Here is a 20,346-nt window from a genome sequence, read left to right as displayed (position 1 = left end):
AGGAGCATGTGTAGGTTCTTATCTTCGTCATGATACTGATAGAAAATAATAGCAGTCCTATTTTCAAAAGCATGTGAGTCTGGTGTATATATTTCACAACCTCTGCAGGCTTTTGGATTTGCCTATACGCGAATGAGTAAAATTATAGGCTTACTCTTGATTTAGGCTACGTTACAGCATGCTAAATGTTTCTGATCAGTGATAGATTCGTTTTACCACCTCCTCTTACAGTATTTGCCCAGACAGAAACCAATGATCCAAATAGCCTATACAGACAGAGATTCAGTTAAACAAAATCACATTGATTGATTATCAGACAAGCCAGTGGAGTTGCAGGCTTTTGGTTGGGAGTTGGCCTAGGCTACTAAGCGACTGCAAGTGAAGAACAAAATAATCCACTTGTTAAACTACATAACATGGCAAAATGTTGTAATAAATGACCCAACTAGACAAGATGATCATGAGCGTCACTCACCTCAATTTAGCTAACATTTCCCCAGCCTAATTGTAGTCTAACCAATATTCAATCTGTCAGATTGATTCATCAAGATGAGCCCCCATGCTTGCAAGAGTTTAAGAGCGTAATGTGTGCCAATGCCGCCTCAGCATTATGGATATGTTTCATTCTAAGCCATAGGCAGAACTTTATCGAAATAATTGTTATTTATTTATGTTATTTAACCATTTATTTTACCAGGTAAATTGACTGAGAATACATTCTCATTTACAGCGACTAGGTCGTTTGGCGTAAATTTTAGGTTTTGATACCGGCAATACCTTTTCATATATAAAGAAAAGGTGGAAAAAAGCTGACGGGATGGTAAAGTATAATGCTGTAGGTCTTAGAACAGCTGACGGGATGGTAAAGTAGAATACTGTAGGTCTCAGAACAGCTGACGGGATGGTAAAGTAGAATACTGTAGGTCTTAGAACAGCTGACGGGATGGTAAAGTAGAATACTGTAGGTCTTAGAACAGCTGACGGGATGGTAAAGTAGAATACTGTAGGTCTTAGAACAGCTGACGGGATGGTAAAGTAGAATACTGTAGGTCTTAGAACAGCTGACGGGATGGTAAAGTAGAATACTGTAGGTCTTAGAACAGCTGACGGGATGGTAAAGTAGAATACTGTAGGTCTTAGAACAGCTGACGGGATGGTAAAGTAGAATACTGTAGGTCTTAGAACAGCTGACGGGATGGTAAAGTAGAATACTGTAGGTCTTAGAACAGCTGACGGGATGGTAAAGTAGAATACTGTAGGTCTTAGAACAGCTGACGGGATGGTAAAGTAGAATACTGTAGGTCTTAGAACAGCTGACGGGATGGTAAAGTAGAATACTGTAGGTCTTAGAACAGCTGACGGGATGGTAAAGTAGAATACTGTAGCTCTCAGAACAGCTGACGGGATGGTAAAGTAGAATACTGTAGGTCTCAGAACAGCTGACGGGATGGTAAAGTAGAATACTGTAGGTCTCAGAACAGCTGACGGGATGGTAAAGTAGAATACTGTAGGTCTTAGAACAGCTGACGGGATGGTAAAGTAGAATACTGTAGGTCTTAGAACAGCTGACGGGATGGTAAAGTAGAATACTGTAGGTCTTAGAACAGCTGACGGGATGGTAAAGTAGAATACTGTAGGTCTCAGAACAGCTGACGGGATGGTAAAGTAGAATACTGTAGGTCTCAGAACAGCTGACGGGATGGTAAAGTAGAATACTGTAGGTCTTAGAACAGCTGACGGGATGGTAAAGTAGAATACTGTAGGTCTTAGAACAGCTGACGGGATGGTAAAGTAGAATACTGTAGGTCTTAGAACAGCTGACGGGATGGTAAAGTAGAATACTGTAGGTCTTAGAACAGCTGACGGGATGGTAAAGTAGAATACTGTAGGTCTCAGAACAGCTGACGGGATGGTAAAGTAGAATACTGTAGGTCTCAGAACAGCTGACGGGATGGTAAAGTAGAATACTGTAGGTCTCAGAACAGCTGACGGGATGGTAAAGTAGAATACTGTAGGTCTCAGAACAGCTGACGGGATGGTAAAGTAGAATACTGTAGGTCTCAGAACAGCTGACGGGATGGTAAAGTAGAATACTGTAGGTCTCAGAACAGCTGACGGGATGGTAAAGTAGAATACTGTAGGTCTTAGAACAGCTGACGGGATGGTAAAGTAGAATACTGTAGGTCTTAGAACAGCTGACGGGATGGTAAAGTAGAATACTGTAGGTCTCAGAACAGCTGACGGGATGGTAAAGTAGAATACTGTAGGTCTCAGAACAGCTGACGGGATGGTAAAGTAGAATACTGTAGGTCTTAGAACAGCTGACGGGATGGTAAAGTAGAATACTGTAGGTCTTAGAACAGCTGACGGGATGGTAAAGTAGAATACTGTAGGTCTCAGAACAGCTGACGGGATGGTAAAGTAGAATACTGTAGGTCTTAGAACAGCTGACGGGATGGTAAAGTAGAATACTGTAGGTCTTAGAACAGCTGACGGGATGGTAAAGTAGAATACTGTAGGTCTCAGAACAGCTGACGGGATGGTAAAGTAGAATACTGTAGGTCTTAGAACAGCTGACGGGATGGTAAAGTAGAATACTGTAGGTCTCAGAACAGCTGACGGGATGGTAAAGTAGAATACTGTAGGTCTTAGAACAGCTGACGGGATGGTAAAGTATAATACTGTAGGTCTTAGAACAGCTGACGGGATGGTAAAGTAGAATACTGTAGGTCTTCGAACAGCTGACGGGATGGTAAAGTAGAATACTGTAGGTCTTAGAACAGCTGACGGGATGGTAAAGTAGAATACTGTAGGTCTTAGAACAGCTGACGGGATGGTAAAGTAGAATACTGTAGGTCTCAGAACAGATGACGGGATGGTTAAGTAGAATACTGTAGGTCTCAGAACAGCTGACGGGATGGTAAAGTAGAATACTGTAGGTCTTAGAACAGCTGACGGGATGGTAAAGTAGAATACTGTAGGTCTTAGAACAGCTGACGGGATGGTAAAGTAGAATACTGTAGGTCTTAGAACAGCTGACGGGATGGTAAAGTAGAATACTGTAGGTCTCAGAACAGCTGACGGGATGTTAAAGTAGAATACTGTAGGTCTTAGAACAGCTGACGGGATGGTAAAGTAGAATACTGTAGGTCTTAGAACAGCTGACGGGATGGTAAAGTAGAATACTGTAGGTCTTAGAACAGCTGACGGGATGGTAAAGTAGAATACTGTAGGTCTCAGAACAGCTGACGGGATGGTAAAGTAGAATACTGTAGGTCTTAGAACAGCTGGGGGTAGTTTGTGTGCGCTTTGTTTGCCCCGAGAGAGGGAAAATGATTTAGCTTTGTGTTATTTGACAAGCACACACACACTCAAGTATATTTGGTTATAGGATTTTAACTTTCCATATGTACCAAGCAAGGAGAAAGTGTTATGCTAGAGGCATCTAATTTCATTATGCTTTTCTGACAACAGCCTGAGTCAATATTTTCCTAACATTCTTTATTGTATAGGTCTGTCTTGTCTTGGTCTAAGGAGAGGAATACCTCTTCTTAGTTGGCCTAATTTCCGGACAATCGTGACCTAAACGATGAGCTCATAGAGGGACAGTGCCAGGTTGTCTCCGATGTGATGCCTTTGCAGGACATTAGGTTCTCCCATAGGGACAGCCTATGCCCTGCAACTGCGAGTAGATCACCACTGTGTGTGTGTGTGTGTGTGTGTGTGTGTGTGTGTGTGTGTGTGTGTGTGTGTGTGTGTGTGTGTGTGTGTATTGCGCACACGTGTGATGAAAACACCAACGGGTCCCGTGCCACCACTAACAACACAATATGTCCCCTGCTGCTCAAACGGTTCACCCTGCCTCTGAAACACATTAACAGAACAACGTTCTCTCAGCACCCTGTAATCATCATAACATACATCATATTATAAACTGGGTGGTTTGAGCCCTGAATGCTGATTGGCTGAACCACGCGTATGACAAAACGCAACTTTTTACTGCTCTAATTACGTTGGTAACCAGTTTATAATAGCAATAAGGCACCTTGGGGGTTGTGATATATGGCCAATATACCACGGCTAAGGGCTGTGTCCAGGCACTCTACGTTGCGTCGTGCGTAAGAACAGCCCTGAGCTGTGGTATATTGGCCATATACCACACCCCCTTTTGCCTTATTGCTTAATTAATCACCACAGTGTGTCTCATAGTGTGTAACACAGCTATGTATATAGCGTGCAGTAATATTAGACTAGGCTAGATTCTTGGTTCTCAGAATGCTAAGGATTACTCTGAATTTGCGTAACAGATGTGTGCCGAGTGGATTTCCAGTCCACATTTAGAACCCTATTCTCTAATGTCCTCAACAATTTTAAACTGAGCCCAGCCGGCCCCCTCTCTTCTCCCGCTGTTACCTTGCCCCTTCGTTCTTATGTAGCCCAGGACTTAGTCTACCGTGTGACGCAACAAACAGGACAGACACACTAAGAATACGTTGTTGTTTTGGCCTGGCTCTAGAGTTGTGTTGGCATTCTGAACATTTCTGTGAGGTGGAGGGCTGAAGCGGTGGAAAATGGTTTGGGGATGTTTTGAGTTTCCCTCAATACCAAATTTCTTCGAGCTGATGTAGTACTGTTCCTTCTAGTGTTTTCTGGAAGAGCATCGCTCAAAGCTTGTTTGTGGCATAACTCTGACTGGATCGCCTCGTGACTGTGTCTTTAGAAGGATTGTGAAATGCTTTTATAAGTGGAATATGTCTGCTTGCGTGAGGGGCTGCTGATGTTGGATAGCAGGAAGCAGAATTGTTTATGCTTCTGTTTTTACTTGTGGTGTATTCCTTTGAGGAAGGAGGGTTATGTAGAATAACCCTGTTAGCAGTTGGTCTTGTGTGTCTGTCCAAGGGCCATCAATTCTTTAACAGATAGTGTTTTGTGTCACAGTACATTCTGACTCATTTGGTGTCTCCTCTCTTGTGGTAAATGTGTTGATAATAACAGCTGTAACCAACCACCGCCTTAGAAAATACTGAATGCCACTTAGTCTAGATTTGGACCATGGAAGAGGTTTTGGACTCTATAGTAGGATTGATTTTATGGTGGCATAGACAGTTCAATGTACATTGTCAACCTACTGAGGGCTGGAGGTTAAAGGGGGTGAGGCTGTCCTGTATTTGTACCTCTCACGTATCAATTACCCTCCAGGACAGTGTCCAGTCTGGCCAACACCCTTCTTTCCTCTCCTCCTATTCTTCCTCTCCCAGTCCCCATCAACCAGCATAGAGCAGGGGCTGAAAACAGCTCGTTATGTAATCTTCCCCAGGCCAAGACCAGCCACCACAAACACACACACACCGGCCAGAATCCCATTATCCTAGTATCCACAGCAACGAGCCAATGGGATTGGCCAGGGAGGAGGGGGCCCAGCCAATAAGCCTCGTGCAGGCTGACAGGTCAGCAGATAGAAAGGAGCTGAAGTGGAATTAATGGGTGGGTGTTGTGGTTGCTCTCTATCTGGCAACCTTGGCTGAGAGACCATTAGAACCAGAGAGTAATGCAGTCCAGTAACTGACTAGTATGGCAGTTGGTAGTCAAGGAATAGATTTTGAGATGCATTGATTTGTTAGTACGGTATACAGAAAATAATGCTATAAAATGTATTTGAACTCATACGCTCCTTAGAAAGGAAAGATGCCTTTCATGTGGCAGGCGTTTCCTTCAAATTTGGAAATGGTTTTTGCCTGGTCATGTCACAAGAAACATTTCTGAATCTAATCATAGATAACCTACTTAGAATGGCACTGAAGGGATTGGAAAATGTGTGACGACAATTGTGTTGTTGATGAGAACTTGATGCACACGCCAAGATGCTTGATCTGCCGTATGCTGCAGTACCATCAACCTGACACCACACGCATGCGCAAACACGCACCCAAACACCCCCCAAATACATGTGAGCTTGCTTAACCTGGAGGCCTGCTTGGGTTACTTTGGCTCCTGTCCAGCATCTTCTTTGCTCCTGCATCACCATGTTGACAAGATGGCTCCTATATCTGTCACCATGCCCAGTTCCCTTGAACCCAATATCCCGAACACACACACACACCCCAGCACACCCCAACAACCTCCACTTGGACCTGTTGTGTAATAAACTCCATTCCTCTCCCCTCAAAAATGTAGACTGTAACACGACACAGCTTGGAGGTGAGGGGTTCACTAAGGACGGGACGTTTTCTTGAGGGGCGCCAATTTGATCTTAACCCCATGTAGGTCGCACAGTATGAGATGGAGGATGAGGGTGTCAATGTGTCTAGATTGGAGCCAGGTATTGATTGTACTGTACGGATCCAATCCAGATCAGTGGATCAGTTATGCTATGGGCTTCAGTTCATCATGCTGGGTGGCAAAGGAATCCTATTGTCTGTACTGTACACATATGATCCATCTATACAGTATATGTAGGCTATATCTGTCTGCGCCATACATACATGTCCGTCTGTGTGACGAAGCTGTTCCTCTATGTAGTGGATGTGACAGGTGTTGTGAGAGAGATGATCACTCTAACCCATGTTGTTTCTCTCCTGTCTTCCAGGAAACTCCCAACTCTGTGTTCCTGGTCATGGAGGTAGGTGGAGTGTCACACTATCAGCATGCAACCTCTTCTACCGAGCTGCCTGTAGGCTGCCAGGGTCTCTGCCTTTGTGTTGATACCTCTCCCCTCTCTCGCTGTCTGTCTTACTCTGCTTAATTACCCGCCCCTCCCCCATGCTCTCTCTCCACGTATGAGAGCCTGCAAACCCAGTGTGCTCCTGTCCTCACTCTGCCTCTCCCCTCCCCCCTCCTTCTTTCTCTCTCTCCTCTCTCCCTCTCATTGCTCAAGACCAAAACATTCCACAAACCACCTGAAGGAAAGAAACTAACTACATGACACCTCAAGCAGCCCTTTAAAATTATACCTGTACACCCACAACCCAATTTCAAGGAATTCTGTTATCCAAGAGCAAAACATTGTTCATTTGCTTTATATTTAGCCCTGTAATACTTATTCTGCCCCTTCTAATATTCTTGCTGCTGTTAAGCTAACTGGCTGTGCAAGGTGTCATGGGACCCTGGTACCTGTTACCTTGGCCTACCTGGGGTGTTCTAGCTTGTTGTAGATACCGCTGTGTTCTAAGAGCCACACTGACACTAAGGAGGCGGGGTCTCCTGGCACAGGAAAAGAAACATACATAAATCTGGCTTTGGTCTTCTAGCTAGCAGGCTGCTTAATCAATGTATACCCCTACCAGAGAGATGAGCATAGATAGTATCGACAGTAGGCTAGCATGGATGCTAATCTGGCTGATGTTTGCCAGACTGCTTGTTTTGCCTAGTAAGAAAGGCTTGTCTTACTCAGGTTAGAAGAGGGATCAGATGAATTATTACTTATTAAGCAGCCAGTGCTCAGGGCTCACACTCCAGCATTTTGGCACCAGTAGGAACACATTGAAAAGGAAACTGTTTTAGGGGAAACACTGCCGTTTCAGCTGCAACATTGACTCTCTGTATGAAACAAAGCAATCTCTTTTTTTTGAGCGAACATTATTAATATGCAGTATGTTAGGTGTGCCTCATAAATGATTCTCCTCACACAGAAAACAAATCATGGCAGCTCATAACCTTAGAGCAATCAACGTGGGCACTCCCATGAGAGTTAAATATATGGATATTACCTTAGCATTATGTGGTTATGGTGGATCCCTAAGAATGTCGGATTTAAACTCTGCTCAATGCCTCTGCTGCTTGCAGTAATCTGATTGGAATGCACACAGAGCATATCTCTCCCTCCATCCATGTGTCAATATAAGGATCTGAGCTGTAATTGATTTCCCTGTACAAAGGCTAAACAACATGGTGTGGTAATAAACTGAACTGGAGTCAGATCCTATCGGTCACTGATAAGGCAGAGGCTCTTTAAGGCCAGATCAAACCAATGCTTTGATCAGTGGAAGCTCTGGTAACCAACAGGATTTAATTGGTGGTTCAACTGACAGAACTGGAAATGGTGGACAGACATGGGGTAGAGGCTAGCATACATTTTCCTACCACCTAGCTGCCCTCTTTCTCCTCCGCTTTCTTTCCCCTTCTCCCTCATACCTTATCTCTAACTCCCTCACTAACTCTCTCTGTCTTTCTTGGACTACTCTCCTTTCCATTCTCTGTGTTGACTAATGCCAGGATTAACAGAGACTGTCAGTACTGATAACAGCACAGCCATTCATCAGATTAATTGATGAGACCCATCGTTATCTGGGCTTTGTGGTCACACACAACACACGCACGTTCGCACACACACACAGCTTGATACTGTTAATCCATGTTGTTCTTCCACAGCCCGCTAATAGAATGGTTTTGTTTGTCTTGTTCCTCCCCACAGTACTGCAACGGTGGCGATCTGGCTGACTATCTGCAAGGTAAGCATCACACTAATCTCAACACACACTGGGTATTATTCATCAAAACAAAGTAACTAGCGTTGGAGAGGAGGGTGTGTATGTGTGTGTGTGTGTGTGTGTGTGTGTGTGTGTGTGTCCCAATGCATGGGAGTGCTGTGTGTAGGAGCTACCACAGTGTTATGACACAATGGGTTCTTTCTTTAGCACCGAGGTCAGCACAGCTCTGACGCAAGTCTAGAAATGTGCCATCTCAAAGGTCACTCATCTCTCATAATGCTTCCCAAGAAAGCACCAAGCACTGAATGTCTTAATAGGATTCTGCTTGTGGAGGTCTACGTGGTATGTCATTGACTTTATTGATATAGCAGTCCATAGCTGTGAATTGCATAACACACACACCTGCCTCCCTGTTGATATCAACAACAAAAAAGTGTCATATACACGTGTTTAGCAGATGTTATTGTGGGTGTAGCGAAATGTTTGTGTTTCTAGGTCCAACAGTGCAGTAATATCTAACAAGTAATATCTAACAATACACACAATCTAAAGTAAAGGAATGGAATTAAGAATATATACATTTTTGGACGAGCAATGTCAGAGCGGCATAGACTAAGATACAGTAAATAGTATAGAATACAGTATATACATATGAGATGAGTAATGCAAAATATGTAAACATTGTTAAAGTGATTTGTGTTCCAATTATTAAAGTGGCCAGTGATTTAAAGTCGATGTATATAGGGCAGCAGCCTCTAATGTGCTAGTGGTGGCTATTTAACAGTCTGATGGCCTTGAGATAGAAGCTGTTTTTCAGTCTCTCGGTCCCACCTTTGATGCACCTGTACTGACCTCGCCTTCTGGATGATAGCAGGGTGAACAGGCAGTGGCTCGGCTGGTTGTTGTCCTTGATTATCTTTTTGGCCTTCCTGTGACATCGGGTACTGTAGGTGTCCTGAAGGGTAGGTAGTTTGCCCCCGGTGCTGTGTTGGGCAGACCGCACCACCCTCTGGAGAGCCCTGCGGTTGCGGGCGGTGCAGTTGCCGTACCTGGCGATGATACAGCCCGACAGGAAGCTCTCTATTGTGCACCTGTAGACTTTTGTGAGGGTTGTAGGTGCCAAGTCAAATTTCTTCAGCCTCCTGAGGTTGAAGAGGCGCTGTTGCGCCTTCTTCACCACACTGTCTGTGTGCGTGGACCATTTCAGTTTGTCCGTGATATGTACGCCAAGGAACTTGAAGCTTTCCACCTTCTCCACTGCGGTCCCATTGATGTGGATAGGGCGGTGCTCCCTCTGCTGTTTCCTGAAGTCCACGATCATCTCCTTAGTTTTGTTGAGGTAGAGTGAGAGGTTATTTTCCTGGCACCACACTTCCAGGGCCCTCACCTCCTCCCTGTAGGCTGTCTCATCATTGTTGGGAGTCAGGCCGACTACTGTTGTGTCGTCTGCAAACTTGATGATTGAGTTGGAGGCATGCGTGGCCACGCAGTCGTGGGTGAACAGGGAGTACAGGATGGGGCTGAGCATGCATCGTTGTGGGGCCCGTGTTGAGGATCAGCGAAGTGGAGATGTTGTTTCCTACCTTCACTACCTGGGGGCGGCCCGTCAGGAAGTCCAGGACCCAGTTGCACAGGGCGAGGTTCAAACCCACGGCCTCGAGCTTAATGATGAGCTTGGAGGGTACTATGGTGTTGAATGCTGAGCTATAGTCAATGAACAGCATTCTTACATAGGTATTCCTCTTGTCCAGATGGGATACGGTAGTGTGCAGTGCGATGGCGATTGCATTGTCTGTGGATCTATTGGTGCGGTAAGCAAATTGAAGTGGGTCTAGGGTGTCAGGTGAGGTAGAGGTGATATTATCCTTGACTTGTCTCTCAGAAGTGAGTGCTACGGGGCGATAGTCATTTAGTTCAGTTACTTTTGCTTTCTTGGGTACAGCAACAGTGGTGAACATGTTGAAGCAGGTGAGGACAACAGACTGGGATAGGGAGAGATTGAATATGTCCGTAAACACTCCAGCCAGCTGGTCTGTGCATGCTCTGAAGACGCGGCTAGGGATGCTGTCTGGGCCGGCAACCTTGCGAGGGTTAACACATCTAAATATCTTACTCACATCGGCCACAGAGAAGAAGAGCCCACAGTCCTTGGTAGCAGGCGACGTTGGTGGCACTGTGTTAGCCTCAAAGTGGGCGAAGAAGTTGTTTTGCTTGTCCGGAAGCAAGACGTCGGTGTCTGCGACGTGGCTGGTTTTCTCTTTGTAGTCCGTGATTGTCTGTAGACCCTGCCACATATGTCTCGTGTCTGAGCCGTTGAATTGCGACTCCACTTTGTCTCTGTACTGACGTTTTGCCTGTTTGATTTCCTTACGGAGGGAATAACAACACTGTTTGTATTCAACCATATTCCAAGTCACCTTGCAATGGTTAAATGCGGTGGTTCGCGCTTTCAGTTTTGCGCGAATGCTGTCATCTATCCATGGTCCCAGGTTAGGGTTGGTTTTAATAATCACAGTGGGTACAACATCTCCTATACACTTCCTGATGAACTCAGTCATGGATCATGTTTGCATATGTACAGTACCTACTCATTCCAGGGTTTTCTTTATTTTTACTATTTTCTATATTGTAGACATCACAACTATGAAATACCACATGGAATCATGTAGTAAACAAATATATTTTATATTTGAGTGACTTCAAAGTAGACACCCTTTGCCTTGATGACAGCTTTGCTTACTCTTGGCATTCTCTCAACCAGCTTCATGAGGAAGTCACCTGCAATCCATTTAATTTAACAGGTGTGCCTTGTTAAAGTGAATTTGTGGAATTTGTGTTGTGACATGGTAGAGGTGGTATACAGAAGATAGCCATATTTGGTAAAAGAGTCCATATTATGGCAAAAACAGCTCAAATAAGCAAACAGAGGCAACAGTCTGTCATTACTTTAACCTGTTAGGGCTAGGGGGCAGTATTGACACGGCTGGATAAAAAACATACCCGATTTAATCTGGTTACCACTCCTACCCAGTAACTAGAATATGCATATACTTATTACATATGGATAGAAAACACCCTACATTTTCTAAAACTGTTTGAATGGTGTCTGTGAGTATAACAGAACTCAAATGGCAGGTCAAAACCTGAGAGATTCCTTTACAGGAAGTGGCCTGTCTGACCATTTCTTGAACTTCTTTTCCATCTCTATCATTTACTAAGGATCTCTGCTCTAACGTGACACTTCCCACGTCGTCCATAGGTGCTCAGAGCCCGGGAAAAAACCAATTCATGGTAGAATTGCTGCAAAGAAAGCACTACTAAAGGACATCAGTAAGAAGACAAGACTTGCTTGGGCTAAGAAACATGAGCAATGGATATTAGACTGGTGGAAATCTGTCCTTTTGGTCTGAGGAGTCCAAATTTTATATTTTTCTTTCCAACCGCCGTGTCTTTGTGGAACACAGAGTAGGTGAACGAATGATTTCCGTATGTGTGGTTCCCACCATGAAGCATGAAGGAGGAGGTGTGATGGTGCTTTGCTGGAGAGACTGTCTGTGATGTATTTAGAATTCAAGGCATACTTAACCAACATGGCTACGGCAGCATTCTGCAGCGATCCCATCTGGTTTGGGCTTAGTGGGACTATCATTTGTTTTTCAACAGGACAATGACCCAACACACCTCCAGACTTTGTAAGGGCTATTTGACCAAGAAGGAGAGTGATGGAGTGCTGCATCAGATGACCTGGCCTCCACAATCACCCAACCCCAACCCAATTGAAATGGTTTGGGATGAGATGGACAGAGTGAAGGAAAAACAGCCAACAAGTGCTCAGCATATGTGTGAACTCCTTCAAGATTGTTGAAAAGCATTCCAGGTCAAGCTTCTTGAGAGAATGCCAAGAGTGTGCAAAGCAGTCAAGGCAAAGGGTGGCTACTTTGAAGAATCTCAAATATAAAATATACTTTCATTTGTTTAACACTTTTTGGTTACTACATGATTCCATATGTGTGATTTCATAGTTTTGATGTCTTCACTATTATTAAACAATGTAGAAAATTGTAAAAAATAAAGAAAAACCCTTGAAATGAGTAGGTCAGTCCAAACTTTTGACTGGTACTGTATATCAACATCAGGTAGTTATGTGTTAATCCCAGCAGAGCTACAGTTGAGGAACAGAGAAAGAGCAGGAGAGAGGTCATCATGAAATAGACACCATAACAAATGGGGAGTCTTAAGAGGCACCGAGGAACAGAACGTCCCAGTGCAGCATGTTTAGTGTAAATATTGGTGTAGTGAGGAAAGCAGTGTTGTGGACTCTGGTCCTCATGTTGTTCTGATTCACTTGTTATCAGGGGAACTGTTTTTATTTTATTTTTTATGTTGTACAGGTGCACGCTTTCACATCACTTCAGGGCATGGTACAGTGTCTGTACCTCTGTTCTAGCACGCACTGTCACACACACCCTTTCTGTCGTGTTCTCTCTCTCTCACTCTCTCTCTCACTCTCACTTCGCTGTTTCTCTTTCTCCCTCTCTTATAAACCCTTGTATAATAGCATCACACAACCATGTTATGTTATTTCACTAATTGCACAACTTTGCTGTGTTAGAAGAAGTTACCTCTGTTGTACTTTAGAGAGAATGTTGTTAAATCCCTGATTTAATGTGTGTAAGCACGGTTAGATTGAAATAAGATCCATTGTGACGATTAATGGTTTGTTTTACCCAGGAATCCTTTTAGCTAGCAGCTCACTGGATTAGCTAATGTTGTTGTTTCACTGCAACCAGTACAGGCAGGGACCAGACACACTCCACTGCCTAACCTTGTATGCTAGCTAACATTCACTGCTAATACTTGTATTACTTAGGCTGCTAGTGTTCAAACAATTACTACCCTAATCAGTTGTGCTTGCATAAAAGATGTAGACTACTTGCAGAATAAGCATTTTGTGCATGTTGCTTTCCCTTGGATTCAGGGTGCAGTTGAATGGGTGCAACTTTCACCCCCCCCCCCCCCACACACACACACATTCTGCATTTTTGTTCCCCCCAGTTTTATCATTGGAATGCAATACAAAACTAGGAAACGGTGTGCTTTAGGACCATGTGGACGCCTCCTAGCGGTCGGGTAGGCTGTTTGGAGCGTCTATCTGACTGGATAAAAAAAAATATATATATATATACACACAGTTGAAGTCAGAAGTTTACGTACACTTAGGTTGGAGTCATTAAAACTCGTTTTTCAACCACTCCACAAATGTCTTGTTAACAAAATATAGTTTTGGCAAATCGGTTAGGACATCTACTCTGTGCAAGTAATTTTTCCAACAATTGTTTACAGACAGATTATTTCACTTATAATTCACTGTATCACAATTCCAGTGGGTCAGAAGTGTACATACACTAAGTTGACTGTGCCTTTAAACAGCTTGGAAAATTCCAGAAAATGATGTCATGGCTTTAGAAGCTTCTGATAGGCTAATTGACATCATTTGAGTCAATTGGGGGTGTACCTGTGGATGTATTTCAAGGCCTACCTTCAAACTCAGTGCCTCTTTGCTTGACATCAAGGGAAAATCAAATTAATCCAGCTAAGACCTCAGAGAAGAATTTGTAGACCTCCATAAGTCTGGTTCATCCTGGGAGCAATTTCCAAACGCTTGAAGGTACCAAGTTCATCTATACAAACAATAGTACGCAAATATAAACACCATGGGACCACTCAGCCGTCATACCACTCAGGAAGGAGACGCGTTCTGTCTCCTAGAGATGAACGTACTTTGGTGTGAAAAGTGCAAATCAATCCCAGAACAACAGCAAAGGACCTTGTGAAGATGCTGGAGGAAACAGGTACAAAAGTATCTATATCCACAGTAAAACGAGTCCTATATTGATATAGCCTGAAAGGCCGCTCAGCAAGGAAGAAGCCACTGCTCCAAAACCGCCATAAAAAAGCCAGACTACGGTTTGCAACTGCACATGGGGACAAAGATCGTACTTTTTGGAGAAATGTCCTCTGGTCTGATGAAACAAAAATAGAACTGTTTGGCCATAATGACCATCGTTATGTTTGGAGGAAAAAGGGGGAGGCTTGCAAGCCGAAGAACACCATCCCAACCATGAAGCACAGGGGTGGCAGCATCATGTTGTGGGAGTGCTTTGCTGCAGGAGGGGCAGGTGCACTTCACAAAATAGATGGCATCATGAGGTTGGAAAATTATGTGGATATATTGAAGCAACATCTCAGTCAGGAAGTTAAAGCTTGGTCACAAATGGGTCTTCCAAATGGACAATGACCCCAAGCATACTTCCAAAGTTGTGGAAAATGGCTTAAGGACAACAAAGTCAAGGTATTGTAGTGGCCATCACAAAGCCCTGACCTCAATCCTATAGAAAAATGTGTTGACAGATCTGAAAAAGCATGTGCGAGCAAGGAGGCCTACAAACCTGACTCACACCAGCTCTGTCAGGAGGAATGGGCCAAAATTCACCCAACTTATTGTGGGAAGCTTGTGGAAGGCTACCCAAAACGTTTGACCCAAGTTAAACAATTTAAAGGCAATGCTACCAAATACTAATTGAGTGTATGTAAACTTTTGACCCACTGGGAATGTGATGAAAGAAATAAAAGCTGAAATAAATCTCCACTATTATTCTGACATTTCACAATCTTAAAATAAAGTGGTGATCCTAACTGACCTAAGACAGGGAATTTCTACTAGGATTAAATGTCAGGAATTGTGAAAAACTGAGTTTAAATGTATTTGGCTAAGATGTATGTAAACTTCCGACTTCAACTGTATGTCCCCCCCCCCCACTTCTAAAACGCCCCTGCTTAAATGTAAGCTGAGGCAATCAGTCATTAAGGGAGATGGAGGTATTGAGTGCGTATAACTGCTGGCAAATGTTTTGTATGAGTCCCATGTGGCTTAGTTGGTTGAGCGTGGCGCTTGCAACGTCGGAGTTGTGGGCTTCGTTTCCCACAGGGGAAAAGTATGAAAATGTATGCACCCACTACTGTAAGTCGCTCTAGATAAGAGCGTCTGCTAAATTACTAAAATGGAAATATAAAAATGGAAATGCATATTAATGATCAGTGTGGGTGAAACGTTAGTGTGTAAAATGGTTGTAAAAAGTTGTATCTGTGGCCTCTAGGCTAGTGCATAGTGGATGGGTAATGTCCTTTATAGAGATTTCAGTGTAGTATGGGTAATGTATGCATCATTGATTGTATGTTGTTTTACTCCATGTGTAACTCTGTGTTTTTGTATGTTGTCGAACTGCTTTGCTTTATCTTGGCCAGGTCGCAATTGTAAATGAGAACTTGTTCTCAACTTGCCTACCTGGTTAAATAAAGGTGAAATAAATAAAAAATTTAATAAAATGTAGTTTTGTATAGATAAAATATGCTAATAGCCAGTCTGGGTGTAGTATTCTTTTACCACTGCATCCCTGGTCTTCATACATTATGTGCCAATACATTAACTTCTATGGGCTAGGTACCTGCGGGACACAGCCAGTGAAATATCAGGGCGGCAAATTGAAAAACAACAAAATGTCATAATTCAACTTTCTCAAACATACGACTATTTTACACCATTTTAAAGATACACGTCTCCTTGATGTAACCACATTGTCCGATTTCAAAAAGGCTTTACAGCGAAAGCAAAACATTAGATTATGTTAGGAGAGTACATAGACAAAAATAATCAGACAGCCATTTTCCAAGCAAGGACATGTGTCAATAAAACCCAAAACACAGCGAAATGAAGCACTAACCTTTGACAATCTTCATCAGATTACACTCCTAGGACGTTATGTTACACAATACATGTATGTTTTGTTCGATAACGTTCATATTTATATCCAAAAACAGCATTTTACATTGACGTTCAGTAAATATTTTGCCTCCAATACTGCCGGTGAATCAGCACAACAATTTACAAAAATACTCATCATAAACATTGATAAAATATTAAACTGTTATTCAAAGAATTATAGATGAACATCTCTTTTATGCAACCACTGTGACAGATTTCAAAATAGCTTCACGGGGAAAGCACACTTTGCAATAATCTGAGTACTGCGCTCAGAAAAATACACCAGGCAATACAGATACACGCCATTTTGGAGTCATCTAAAATCATAAATAGCATTAGAAATATTCACTTACCTTTGATGATCTTTATCAGAAGGCACTTCCAGGAATCCCAGGTCCACAATAAATGTTGTATTGTTCGATAAAGTCCATAATTTATGTCCAAATAGCTCCTTGTTGTTTGCGCGTTCAGTAAGCTACTCCAAATGTAGGAAGCGCGCCGAATATTTCACGACAAAGTTATATTTACGTTCGTTGAAACATGTCAAACGTTGTAAAACATCAATCTTTAGGGCCTTTTTAACGTAAAACTTAAGTAATATTCCAACCGGACGATTCCAATGTCTTGAAAAACGTTATGGAACACAGCTACCTCCTCACGTGAACACGCGTAATTGTGGCTCCAGGAGGTCTTGTTCGCTCTCTGTTGACTGCAAAAGTCTGAAACGCGTTCTAAAGACTGTTGACATCTAGTGGAAGCCTTACGAAGTGCAAATTGAACCCTAAGTCACTAAATAGGCCCAGTCTTGAAAAACTACAATCCACTTCCTGGTTGGATTTTTTTCTCTGGTTTTTGCCTGCCATATGAGTTCTGTTATACTCACAGACACCATTCAAACAGTTTTAGAAACTTCAGAGTGTTTTCTATCCAAATCTACTAATAATATGCATATTCTAGTTTCTGAGCCAGAGTAGTAACCTGTTTAAATTGGGTACGTTTTTCATCAGGCCGTGAAAATACTGCCCCCTAGCCCAGACAGGTTAATACTGTATAATGAGTGATTGTGGGTAAGTTGTTTTTCCCTCCTCTCTACTCTCCCTAGCCAAGGGGACACTGAGAGAAGACACTCTGAGGGTGTTCCTCCAGCAGATAGCAGCAGCAATGAGGATCCTCAATAGTAAAGGCATCATCCACCGAGACCTGAAACCACAGAACATCCTGCTGTCATACACGAGCCGCAAGAGATCCAGCATCAACGGCATCCGCATCAAAATAGGTGACTGAACAACCCAGCCCCTCAAACACAACACACACTCAGCTAAAACTAAGCTAAACCTTCAAAAAGACAACTATCCCTTCAATTCTGTATATAGTGTTATTTCTGTATATACACAACTTCATAATGTTTATACGATATAAATACTGTTTATACTGTAAATATAGAGATGGCCTATCTATGAACTGTTAGCCATCATATGATTTGTCTTATTGTGTCACACAAGTCATATATCATGTATCAAGATGCACCACAATGATAGCTAGCTAAGGTCATGGTTAGTTGTTTTGAACCTCACAGCTATATTTAGTTTGCACAATGCTATTCCCAGAAGGTGTGGTCACTCGTGCCCAATTGTCTAGTGTCTGAGAGGCTTGGGAATAGGAGTCGTGACACTCCGACAGTAGTTGTTATTAAAAAGACAGACAGACACAGGCAGACAGACTGACTGATGGACTTCTCTCTTTCAGCTGACTTTGGCTTCGCACGATATCTCCAGAGCAACATGATGGCTGCCACACTGTGTGGTTCCCCCATGTACATGGTGAGTGGATGCGGGTTAGTGTTTGTTGTGTGTATAAGGGTGTTGTGTCTAAGTCTCTTGTTCTCCTGTGACAACAGCTTTGCTTACTCAGCAACCTGCAACTGGAACGGTCCTTTCAGAGCATGACCTCTAACCTCTGTCCTCTAACCAGGCCCCGGAAGTGATCATGTCTCAGAACTATGACGCCAAGGCAGACATGTGGAGCATTGGGACGGTTGTCTACCAGTGTCTCGTAGGGAAGCCACCTTTCCAGGTAGGATGGAGAGAGGGAGTTGATATGGGGCATCTTTTTTTCCTCTCACAAAGCAGAATTAAACTGTGCGAGGAAAATAGCACATGCCTCTGCAAGAAAAATGTCACCCATGGTGTGCATTTATAGAAGTAGTATACAAACCCCCTGTCACTCTGTGCGCTCTCTCTCTCTCTCTCTTCTCTCTCTCTTCTCTCTCTAGGCCAACAGTCCCCAGGACCTGAGGATGTTCTATGAGAAGAACAAGTCGCTGCTGCCCATGTAGGTGATAGGCTTTAAGAACTATCTGATCGAGGCCATTTGGGCTGAAAAGTTGTGTTTTTAACCGGAATTTATGTCTGTGCCTCTACTACCCAGCATCCCGAGGGAGACGTCTCCTCCCCTTGGCAACCTGTTGCTAGGCCTGCTGCAGAGGAACCAGAAGGACAGGATGGACTTCGGTCAGTTCTGACGCCACTTCCCTTCTAGAAAGGAAATGATTTAAAACAAAAGTGTTTGTTATCCATCAATTGGATATTACTTGTCTAACATTCACACTTCTGTCTTGTTGTTTCAGATGCATTTTTCAGCCATCCTTTCTTAGATCCAGTATCTGCCATCAAAAAATGTGAGTTGATAGATGAGAACTTCCTTCATCAATAACAGGGAAATACATGTTGTGGTATCATAGCTGTATTGTGACATGGCATTGATGTTGAGAGCACTTAGGTCTTGTGTGAAAACGTGTATTTGTATGTTTTTTCTCCAGCATGTCCTGTTCCAGTACCCAACTGCCCTAGCGCTGTGACCGACATCACCTGTGGCAGCTCGCCCTCTGTTCGCTACAACTCCCCTGCCGTAAATTAATCCTGACTGCCTATACACCTCATAGTTGCATTCCACAACAATTGACTTTATCTGTACCTCAAGGCATAGCACCACACCTCAACACTGAGCACTGAACAATCCAGACTTTGTACAGTAGCTCAGTGGGAAAACAGACAAACTGAGTTTCCCAGGGATGTACTTTTTCTCTCTGCCCACTGTGATTGCATTATTCTGACAGTCTAGATAGCCCAGTCTGGCTCTAATTGAATTGTACAGCCCAAGCCCTCTCTCTCACTGAGATTAATCCTCTTGCTTTCTTTCTCTTGCCCTACGCTCCTCACATTCACACATACACACACACACACACACACACACACACACACACACCGGTTGTACGCACACACACACCACCTACCCCCACCAACATACACACACCTTTTGCTCACTACAACACACACATACCCCTTCCCTTCTCCAGTCTCTCCCAGACATGCAGACGTTACCTGAGGACTGTCTGTCATCGCCCCCCCTGGGCCCTCCAAACTACCTGCAGCTGTCTAAGGAGTCTGGAGGAAGCACCAGCAGCAAGAACTCTTCCAGCGACACGGATGACTTCGTCCTGGTGCCACACCTCTCCACAGAGTCGTGTGAGTCTGCAGGAACACACACACACACACAAAAATATTGAACACTTGCTACTCCTTATTACACTAATTAGGCCTACTGGCAGCACTTCTCTTACACTAAGCACCTGCTATAAAACACACACACTGAGCACCTGCTCACACTTGACACAGACAGTTGACCAAATAGACACATTTTGAGTGGTGGTATGGGTAGTCAGTTAATTCACTAATGTGGCATGGTTTCTATTCTTGTCTGGTTCGCTCACTTCCCTCTCCCTCCTCTTCCTTAGATGACCAGCCAATGGGAGCAGTGGGGCGTCGGGCGTCCGCAGAGTGGTGTGGAGGGTGAGTGTAACGTCATCAACTTCAGCTCTTAACATATTGTTGTTGTCTGATTTGGGCCGGCCACCATCAGAAAGGAACATAAACCCCGTCCCTGCACTTCCTCTACATACTAGAGAATACCAGAACACAAAAGAACTCCCAGGACCACAATATCTAGATGACCTGACCTGGTTCCTCTGTTGACTCCCCTGGGCTTGACTGTGTTGCTCCATGGAAATCTATCATTTTTTCACTGTTGACTTCTTGCATC

At 43.5% G+C, this 20,346-nt stretch overlaps 1 protein-coding gene across 2 annotated transcripts in view; it reads left to right on the top strand.

Annotated features, from left to right (window-relative positions):
- LOC106612954 (serine/threonine-protein kinase ULK2) overlaps nt 1-20,346 on the top strand; it is a 75,518-nt gene that overhangs the window by 36,741 nt on the left and 18,431 nt on the right. For both annotated transcript variants that reach the window (XM_014214669.3, XM_014214668.3), the window contains exons 4-14: nt 6,587-6,619; nt 8,411-8,447; nt 17,351-17,524; nt 17,995-18,068; nt 18,220-18,321; nt 18,521-18,579; nt 18,676-18,758; nt 18,875-18,925; nt 19,067-19,155; nt 19,604-19,772; nt 20,042-20,096. In XM_014214669.3, the coding sequence (XP_014070144.3) occupies nt 6,587-6,619; nt 8,411-8,447; nt 17,351-17,524; nt 17,995-18,068; nt 18,220-18,321; nt 18,521-18,579; nt 18,676-18,758; nt 18,875-18,925; nt 19,067-19,155; nt 19,604-19,772; nt 20,042-20,096 (926 nt within the window). The remainder of the gene's footprint in view (nt 1-6,586; nt 6,620-8,410; nt 8,448-17,350; nt 17,525-17,994; nt 18,069-18,219; nt 18,322-18,520; nt 18,580-18,675; nt 18,759-18,874; nt 18,926-19,066; nt 19,156-19,603; nt 19,773-20,041; nt 20,097-20,346) is intronic.

The sequence above is a fragment of the Salmo salar genome, chromosome 09 (genome assembly GCF_965601325.2).
Source record: "Salmo salar chromosome 09, fSalSal1, whole genome shotgun sequence".
Lineage (NCBI taxonomy): Eukaryota > Metazoa > Chordata > Actinopteri > Salmoniformes > Salmonidae > Salmo > Salmo salar.
This window is presented reverse-complemented; position numbering and strand designations above follow the sequence as displayed.